This window comes from Oreochromis aureus, linkage group 3 (assembly GCF_013358895.1).
Source record: "Oreochromis aureus strain Israel breed Guangdong linkage group 3, ZZ_aureus, whole genome shotgun sequence".
Taxonomy (NCBI): domain Eukaryota; kingdom Metazoa; phylum Chordata; class Actinopteri; order Cichliformes; family Cichlidae; genus Oreochromis; species Oreochromis aureus.
In genome coordinates this window covers 35280855-35291438 of record NC_052944.1, presented here as the reverse complement: position 1 = coordinate 35291438, position 10584 = coordinate 35280855, and the positions used below count along the sequence as shown (strand labels likewise).

The 10584-nt window shown below is 38.3% G+C and overlaps 1 protein-coding gene across 1 annotated transcript; it reads right to left on the bottom strand.

The window, feature by feature from the left end:
• Positions 1-468: 468 nt before the first annotated feature.
• On the bottom strand, positions 469-4777 carry LOC116310194 (serine protease 27-like). The gene is made up of 6 exons (XM_039600335.1): positions 4720-4777; positions 4031-4051; positions 2782-2944; positions 2206-2468; positions 1465-1610; positions 469-1179 (listed from the first exon to the last, which is right to left on the bottom strand). The coding sequence occupies exons 1-6, from the start codon at positions 4775-4777 to the stop codon at positions 844-846; spliced, it is 987 nt and encodes a 328-aa protein (XP_039456269.1). The 3' UTR covers positions 469-843.
• Positions 4778-10584: the final 5807 nt, after the last annotated feature.

The window sequence follows — 10584 nt, the reverse complement described above, 5'->3', positions numbered from 1 at the left end:
ATTCAGGATTTAATGAATCGATATCGCTTTATTCAAGCTACTCACCTCTTTCTATCCACCTGCACTTTCAAACATGCACACGCGAAGGACTACAGGAATATCTGGACCACGGCCAATCAGAGAGGTCCTGCCCCTGACTATCTCTGATTGGTTTAGACCACGATATAGGCATAATGTGAGTATGTTGTTGACCACTCAGAGACTTTCAGAGTTGCGGAAACTTTTTTTTTTGTAGTGAACGGCTGGTCGCACCAGTGGTGCAACCTAGGATATTTTTTTTAGTCGCACTATTAAGAAATTAAGTCGCATAGGTGGCCAAATTGGTTGCACCCTATGTATAAAGGGCAATTTGTTTCTAACACACATATATGGAACCCATCAAATTTTGTGTATGCTGTTTCATGCTTTTGGGAGCAGCAGGTGGCAAGTCAGAAAGAGAAATACAGAAAAATCAGTAATACATTCAATTATACATGCTTTAATCACTAAAATGTCTTAAATGATTAAAATGAAGTAAGACAAAGTAAAGCAATTCACCATATTTTAGTCAGTAGAGATAAGTAAACGTTACATTTTCAGATAAAAATTATTCTGTGTTATAATGTCTAATATGCTCACTGATTCAGCTATTTTTAGTATTTACCATTACTTTCATATCTAGTGTTTCATTTATAAAGATTTTAAATTGTGTATTCTCAAATACACAAATCCTAGTAGGTTGAAACTTAAGCTGCCCCATAAATCTATTGGAAGAAAAAGTGTAGCCTTCACCTCTAGGTTATAAAGTTTCATAAAGACAAATTATTTCAAGCTTCAGTGCAGGACTTGAGTAAATGTGATGAGTTAAATTCCATCACTTCCAACAAACGCTTGGAGCAACACAACAAGAACACAGAGAGAGGTGAAGCGAGTGGAGTGGATCAGGTTTTCACCACTGCCAAACACACTGTCATCTATCGGACAAGTGAAGTCTAAATCACTGTCAGTGCCCGGCGAGGTGAAGGTAACAAAGCCTGGTGATTTGCCGGTGACGGTGTTACTGATCCATTTCTGGTACTGGGACACACGAGTGTAGATTCCAGGTCTCATAGGCTCAGCACAGCCATCACCAAAGCTCACAACTCCACTCTGGACCCAGACTGATTCTTTCTTTGTCATAAGTGGTCCCCCGGAGTCTCCCTGTAAAAAGAAATTGATAAACGTTCAGACAGATTGGCGTCTTTTAGAGGTCCTGACTTGTCTCGGTAAGATCAATCCTGTTGAAGCATGGATTGATTCAACATGAAACAGATTATTTGCATGTCTAAGTAAGAGGCTATGATGCAGTAATGTAACAAGTAGTTAACAAATGATTTCTACATGAAATAATAAAGTAACCTAATGCATTACTTCCTTAAAAAGTAAGTGGCAACGTTTGTTGTGTTAACATCCCACTCTGTCTTGTAAACAAAAAGTGGGCGTTACCTGACATGAATCCTTCCCTCCAGCTTTTAACCCAGCACAGATCATGTTCTCTGTGATCTCACTGAAGTCTTGATAGTAGCATTTGCACTCGTTGCTTCCCACTATTGGTACATCCACCTCCTGCAGGATGTTGGAAAGTGAACCACCTAATTGGAGAAATTTCAAATGCAAGAGCTTTTATTACAGAAGCCAGCACCATCTTCTTCTTCTCCCTCCACTGTGGATCATCTGCCTCAATCTCATGCTATTCCCAGCATTCTTTCCTGCTATGTCCTCCTCTACACCCATGAAGCTCTTTTGTGGTCCTCCTCTTTTCTCTCCTCCGTGGCAGCTCCATGTTCAATATCTTTTGTCCAACATGTTTCTTCATAAGCTCTGTGGGAGTGTCCCCCAAGAGTGTCCCCCCTTGGCCTGTGTGATTAGGTAGAAGATCATTAGGGGGTCCATTGTCCCTCTTGGGGGGACACTGCCACAGGGCTTAAATCTGGGACTCTCCCCCATTTGACCCTAGAACTGAAGAAGCTTCCGGATGAGAGGTGAAACGTCTTCAAGCCACTTAAAGAAGTCCAGACGCTTTTCTTTCCAAACTCCTTAGACATCTTTTGCTCAGCTTCATGTCTTTTTGTTAGAGCCACCATCTCCAAACCATACATCATACCAAGCGTCGCTATCCTTTTTGATACTTGATAAAGCCAGCTGTAAAAGAATACTGTAAAATAAACTAAATGTTTTGTAACTTACTTGCTGTACTACCAAAACCAGTGACCCAGCTGCTGGTCCCATTGTGGAAAGTGCTTTTTTCTGAGGCTAAACAGATGGGTTGAACGTAGTCTGTGAAATTCACCGGAGCTGACAGCTTCAGGAGGCATATGTCGTTCTCAAGTGTTAAAGGGTTGTAGTCGGGATGGCAAACAACGTTTTCAAGTGTCTGGGTCACCTCACTTGGGTTTAAACCTGACTGGTTGTGGCGACCCAGATGGACCTCTGTGGAGGGGAGATCAAGACTTGACAAAAAAGAAAAAAATATATAGTTATTTTCATAGGATCTTATGTTGACCTTTATAACAGTCACTTTAGTAACAAACGCAGTAATATATATATTTCAAATCACAGCAACAGATTAGAACCAAAAAAATAGCTTTAAAAAAAAGGGACCACATGATAACCAGACATGTGCAACATTATCCATTTTCTTACAAATCACCAGTCTGAAAAAACCCCCAGAGCTTTTTGTAGTCAGGAAACAGTGCTCACTCCTGCAACACCATGCAGGAACATTATTATCACTAAAAATGTAAACATAGAATGGTGACTTACAATGAAATGCAGTGAGCGGCCGTCAACACCCACTGGTCGGTGATGAGGGACCCTCCACAGGAAAAACTGCCAAAAATGGATAAACCTGCCTGCCAGGGCCAACTTCCTGGGGATGCATCTTGACCTCCTACAATTCTGCCATGTTTTGCAGCCTTGCCACATGCTGATAAATAAAAATGGACACAAGTTAAATGGTGAGTACGCTGATCAGCCACAATAAAAACCACTTACAGGTAAAGCAAAGAGCATTCCTTATCGTTTTAGGTGTAATGTTTGGCAATTTATCTGCCATGTTGTTTTTGATTGTGTCTGCCTGCAAGTGCCTTTACTAAAAAAGATGCAAAGATTCTTAAAACATGCTGATTATACAACAAACTCCACTGACTGTAAGTCAACTTTCAAACCTCCCCAGACTGTGGCTTTTTATTCAGTTTGGTGCTGATATTTGTGAAGATTCCTGTTTTTTTGCAAACAGGGCTTAATAATACTATATTTTAGGTAGACTTCCTGCAGTATTCTTCAGATTTTCAGAGAGAGCCAGTTGTAATATAAAATGCAATACAATATGCAACATTTTATTGCTGGTGTAAAAATGATCATGCCTTAATGCATGTAGTAGGGTTAGACAAATATATTGGCTCTGTTAACTGGTTGGCTCTGGTAACTTCAATCAAAGCTGTGACTTGGTCAGTATATTACGGATATTTGGTCCTCTCCAAATTAAAATTTTCAAAGTCAAATCTCAACAACAGTTGCCTCTCGTTGCTTTATATTGTAGGGATAAAGACCCTACAGTAATACAGAGGAAACCCCAACAATAGGATGACCCCCTTTGAGCAAGCAGTGGGAAGGAAAAACGTCCTTTTAGCAGGAAGAAACCTCCGACAGAACCAGGCTCAGGGAGGGATGGCCATTTGCCACGAGTGGGTGAGGGTGAGGGGAGGGAGACATGACAAGACATTCAATCCTAAAATATGTTGGCATCGTATCCTGTCCTTGCCGTAAAACCAATATGTTTAGTCATTTTTCATAGTTTCATAACTTTGGCATTTAACATTTACCTTAACAAAAAGTGCATCCAAAGGGTGTAGACAGTAGGATTAATATCAAATGAGAAAGACTCAGAGCACTCCTTTGTTGCTGAAACAAATGGGAGGAGTATTGTCTATTGTCTACAGCTGAGAGGAGGAAATAATCAAGGTGAAACCTGAAGCTTGCAGAATGTGTAAAATTGTTCTTGGATGCTTACCAGGCTGCTGTGAATGACCATCTGAAAATTGAAACAGTGATAACTAGTTAAACCAGTGTGTTGCACATCACGATTTGCTTTTGTCAGCACGGGTCAGAGAGAGAAGAAACAAATATGTAAAAACTGAAATTGGACCTGCTCACAGAATTTTAGGAAAAGTGAGTGATTTAAAACATAACTAAACTAAAACTGTCCTACCAGGAGATTTAAAAGTATTTTTTCCAATATCAAATTTAATATATTATATTATACTATATTATGTTACATTACATCTTATGATATTATACGATATGATATTATAATACAGTTCAATTTTATTTATTTATTCAACAGCAAACAATTCAAAGATTTTGTCATTTGCACCTGTGCCAGTATCGTCTCTTCCCTTATAAACACTGGTTTTTATTAGGTTACTGAACTCAGCTCTGCTGAACACGTGCTAAACACATAGTTGCCAGTTTATTGATGAATAAGTTGGAAATATCTTTATAAAATAACACAATGTGACTTTCCCATCCTACAGCAATTTAAAGGCAATATGCCAAGTGAGCCCTTTAACAGTATCCAGGCAGAAAAAAATGTGACCAATGTGTAATGTTTTCTATCTCTGTATTAATCTGTCAACTCTTCGTATAAGCTATAGCTAATAAGAAAAATGTGTAGTACTGCAAATAAAATAAATTTCTCACCTTTGCACAAGAGAACAACGATCACAGAGAAACAGCAGACAAACTGTTGGAGAGACATTGTTAAGTACACCAGTTTTAATTTGACTTCAGGTATTAAATATGGAAATCCTGGTGAGCTCCACCCACAAGCTCATGCCTCCACACTTGTCCCTGCCCTCACTGACCACTGAACTTACATAAGCAACAAAAGACAAGGAACCAGGTCAGACAAGTTGGGCTTGATGCTGTTGTGGAAGATTCCATTTAATAAAGCCTGCAGACAAACGGTGAGTGGTAGCTAACCTCTGTTAATCAAAAAAGAACAAAAATCTAAGCTTGGTGAGAGGAGCCATTGCGGGAAGAATGACTGGCAGAGTCTCTCCTGAACCCAGAAAAGCCCTGGGTTTAAATACTTTCCACAGAAACAAAAGGCAGTACACTGCTGTTTTCACACCTTTGGTCTTCCCCCAAAGAAAAGTTCACACTCTCTTGTTACCTCTCACAGCGTTGAAGAGACAAAAGACTCTTCCTGTGGAATTGTCTGCTTCCCTCCAACTTGAGATAAAATCACCCGGCTGTTCAATGGCATGAATAAGGTGTGAGACATTGAGACATGCTAAAACCCAGTGGCACCAAAGCATTATACAATAAATAATGTGAATATTACATAAATGAAAGAAATTCTAATACAATGCTTTTACATGAGGACAAAGTTAATATTCAAAAGATGAATGGATAAGTGAACATGAATGAACAATTTACCAAGATTATTTTCCTGAGAAACACTTCCTTCAACCAACAGGTATGAATATAAGACCGTATCTATGTCATGACATGGAAAATCTAAGGAGATAAAACATTAACTAAACTATCAAACCAAGGTAATGTTTTAATTTTTACATTATCATTCAATACTTTGATTATTTTTAGGTAAGATTATTTCATTTTCATTTTCTCATTTGAAAAACTGCATATTGTAGATACATGCTCAATAAACTATTTCTTCTGTGTTAAGGTTCAAAAATATAGGGAAGGAAACACAGGAGGAATGCAAGTAACCACACTGGTCCAAAGGGTAAAGACGATGATTTTAATGAAATGACACGCGTGGGAGAATGAGCGGACTCCGTAAGCAGACAGCCCCACAATCTCATCCTCCTAACATCAAAATACAGTTTTATATGCATCAGAGTATATTTAGTGACGCCCCCTCATTGCGTCATCACATACATCAGCTTCAAAACCACAAATGTTCTATTTGACAACTTAAGGCACAATTAAAAGTACACTGGCTTCCATCTTCTCCCGGTGGTTTCCGTAAGCCAGCTCAGCTCTCGCATCGTGCATCTACTGCTTCATCAGTCAACTTTCACCTACACCCCAACAGTGTGTGTGTATGTGTGTCTGTGCGTCCACGCGCGAGGGCGTGCATGCTATGTACTGCGTGCGTGTCATGACCTCTCACTATTTGTCTGTCTGTACGTGCAGAGTTTGCATCTGCTTTTCTGAACCTTAGTTGACCTTAAACTGAACTTTCCCCTATCAGTGATTCCTCTAACTAAGTGTGCGTGTGGTTACGTGTATGTCCGAACCAAGACTATATATGTGTACTCTACTGAATTAATGTTTTGATCAAAAGCCTCTACTAAAAGCTTAAATCAAAGATAAATGCATACTAACTCTTTGGCTCTTTCTGCTTTTCGGTTTCGCTTCTGCAAAACATGCTCTGCAGACGCGTTTTCGTTTCCTGTCTCATTTTAGCACAGAGAGTATTTTCCTGTCTCTGCCCTCTACACAGAGATCATAAAAGCATTAATAACATTTAAATTATAGATTCAACAGAACCATTTAAAATGGTTCTTCTTTGGACCTGTAATAAAGGCTATAACCATATATTTGAACATCTGAATGCATCTAAATGCAACCTCACTATTAATACTGAAATGTTAATGATGATTATAAAAATAGCAGCAACTAATAGCAGGACAATATTTCTATTCCTGACACTCCCTCTCTTGGTGACCCTTAAAAAGGGTCACCATACACTTATAACATTACTCTGACCCTCTCTAGAAATGCCAGCTCCCCCTAAGAACACTCCATGGGTAAAGTCAGGTTCGTCCTTGGTCCCTCTCTCGTGGAAATCTTCTCCTGTAAAGGATAGAAAACACTTTCTCCCTACTATGCTCTAAGTTACTCTGTTCCTCGATTGTTCTCAAAACATGAACCTAATTTCGTATTTGGTTTTGACTTTTATTCCTATATAATCTTAAACATCACTCATCTCAATCTACAGCTTTCTAACAGTCTTACAGCACTGCTGACATACGTTTCCTGTTTTTCCTTATCTGATCATCAACATCCTGTGCACAAAACTGTCCCTGCTGCTGCAAGTGCCTCTCATCTAAAGTCACCTATCACAAGCAAAATCATCATAAAATCATTATAAGGGCTTATTCTACTAAAAGGATCAAAGAAAAACAATCACTTTAATCACTCAGTGTAAGCACATAGTTAATTGCTCCTAGATAAACTTCATCATAGCTAAAAGCTGAACTCTAACTGTATTTTGAACTCCCATTTCCTGGGTGATAACCTGTTTGAATATATCATTTTATTTCATTTTGCTGCTTTTAATGTAATGGTACATTCTAATTATATTTTATCAGTCATTATATTTTATCAGTTTTAACCAAAATACATAAGCTTTTCCCCCCTTGGACCTGGTTTAAAGCAAAAACTTGATCCCTTCAACAAGTATTTGTTATTCTGTAACTGCATTTTATATAAGAGGACTAATTTAGAACTGCATGTGTTATCTCCATATTTTACATGTCACCCAATTTAGTTACAAACGAAACTCCTATTCAGTTAAATGCTAAATGGGTTTCAGGCCTTTGCCTGGAATCAATACTGTCAGGTCTTAATGAACTCTATATGTCTGTAAGCGTGTGCAATCCTTCAATAACTCAGGTCATTCTCACAGTAGATTGGCTAATCATAACGTTAACCAAAAGTTTATGACCCTCAAGAGACGACTCTCTGAGCCACAACTCCGTCAAAGGCACAAAAATGCAATGTGTATGAAAAATCATTTCTACATATATAATCTCCAATATTATTCATTCGAGTCCATACCACTCTTAACATCCTCATAAAAAGCTCTCCTCTACCCTAAAAATAAATCTATTTACTATCAGCAATTCATCTTCTAAACCTAATTCAGTTCATTTTAATCCTTTCTTTTAACAAGTCCTCAGTTTTACTATATCTAGATTATCAAACAACCCCAATCATTATAAAATCCTAGTAAAACCCCTTTCAAATTAAACAAATTAAATCTTAAATCCCTCTCTTTTTTTTTTGACACATCTCATGTGGCAAAAAACTCAACATGCTTCACCCAAGCTTAACAAATCAAAAGGAAAAAAGGTTAGTCATTTCATTTCTCAGAACAGCTCAGCAATTCTCCTCTCCGGTGTTTTGCTTCAGCCCTGAAAACCTGTGTTTAAGGAACAAAATCAATTTAATCATCATGTCAAATCTCCTCAAAATCGTTGCTCCATGCAAAGTCTGGATCCTTGGAATTTCCTGAAAACAAAACCTGTGCCTTACATTTCATACTCAACTCTCCCTTTATGATCTAGTCTGTGTCATGACAAAAATAACCTTAAACAGAACAGTTATTAATCCTGAGTTACCTCAGTTAATGGTAACTTGAATCTCATCAAACAATGTTTCCCCTTTTAGCATTTAGCATTCTATAGTGTAATAACATAATCCAACCCCAGTAAATAATTTTCTCAAAACAAACATCAATATCCCAAAATCAGCATCCCCAGATTTAAGTCTCCCACTTGTCCTGTTTGTCAACCTTTTATTTATTTCCCCCCTTGGTCCAACCACTCGCATTCACTCCCATGCATTCACACATGATATGTTTTTGCTGATCTGCAGCCTTCTGCGCACGTCATCAGATGCTCCACATCAGCAAAATGAGCTCAATCATTTGTTTTATTTCGTTTTTCCTTTTTAGGAAAATAGTTCTCTATACTTTTGACTGGATTGAATCGATACAATCCATTTTTAGACAGAGACTTGCCGCCAATCAGTCTCTGATTGTAATCAATTATAATTCTGTAAAGCCCACCTGATTTTCGTACTTGGTAATTTTGTCAGCGCCGTCCGTTCACTCTCTTCCAGGCCTGCTTAGAACAAAAATGAAAAAGAGAGCTGATTATTAGCTCATCAAAGTACAAAACAAAATCACCTGACAGGTTTTTTCCTGAGTGCACTACTACAAAAAATTTTTGGGGCCCCTCTCAGACATATCCATGTCTTAATTAAACACCCTCTCTGGGAATAAAACAACAGCCTCAAAAATCTGAAACAATCTTAAATTTCACCCGTTCAACACACGAAAACCTCGTCAAAGATCAAAGACCGTTTGCACAACGTCACCCTTCCTCACTTTACCATGTGTTCATTCAGCACAAGATAAAAACCAATTTCAACCACATATCATCCTTAAATTATAAATTTCCTGTCCAAATCTGCCCCTCTGAACAGACCTGACCACCGTAATCAACTATCCTGATACTTTACCATTATATATTTCGCCAAATACTCTTCATCAGCCCCGATCTCTCTTGAACTGAAAGCCTCCGACACACACGCACACAGGAAGTGTCTTTGTCACTCACTCACTCCAGCTAATTTGCATAAACCCACAGCTCAACAGCCAACTTAACAAGAGGAATACATGTTTAAACCTTATCACATTATTGAATTATTTTCATTTTCTTTCTATACTAATCACTTACTTTGATCAATCAGTGCAAGAGCACTCCTAAGTAATCACTTCTCTTTTGTTTTGTTTTTTCCATAACTCACTCCCTCGTCATACAGCTTCGTTTGAGTTATTCCACAACAACTCTATTTTATCCAAGTGTGTTTTAAGTGTATTTTCTTCAACATTCACACCATTTTAACCCTCATGAAATTACCAGGCTGATTTAATTACATATGTTTGTGTTCTTAGCCAAGTTTTAATCACTATCTATGCATTACTCTTCATGAGCTTATCTCTGTATGGTTAGTGCATTTTCCGTTTGTATGTGTGATTTCTATAAATGTTTCTTTATGATCTTTGTGATCTTGTAAATGTTTCTTTTGCAGTGTTTCAAACTCCTTTGACAGGGTGTATTTTCTCTCTCTGGTTCATCACTGGTCCTTGTTAATGACATTTCCCTTCTGTCTGTGCCCAGTGGCCTTACCTGTTAAATCCGTCTCCTCCAGTGACTCCAAGGTCACTCCGGGACTTAGGTTCGAGCAATCGTGACTGCGCCTTGCCTTAGGTTGTCCCAGGGTTTCGAGGTGGGATCTTACCCGTCATGGGCTGTCCAGCCTTCCATGCCCGCCTACTACAGGGGCCAACTGGGCAAGGGTGTTATCAGATCTAGGGACACACTGGTTCTGGAAATTAAAGGAGTGTAAACTGCTTTCTTTATTAAACTTTCCAACAATAATTTCACATGTAACAGTTTGTGTACGTGAATTTTCAATTCATTAATGTAATTGTTAGTTCCTGTATTTATTTCTCTCAGTCTGTCTCTTTTCTAAAACCTGTAATTAATATAATTTTATTACTTTATTACTTTTTCTTAAAACATGCATCCGCTTCATCTTCTTAGAATTTAACTCTGTCTATTTCTCTGGGTGCTCCCCTGACATCATCAGTCACACACACCTTCCTCTCACACACACTTTTAAATATTCTAACCTCTTTCAGACGCCATGACTCGTCTCACACACACTGCCTTCTCTCTCTCAAACTTCCATTTTCCACTCACTCAGACAAATCATGCAGAGTCACTCAAATCAAAT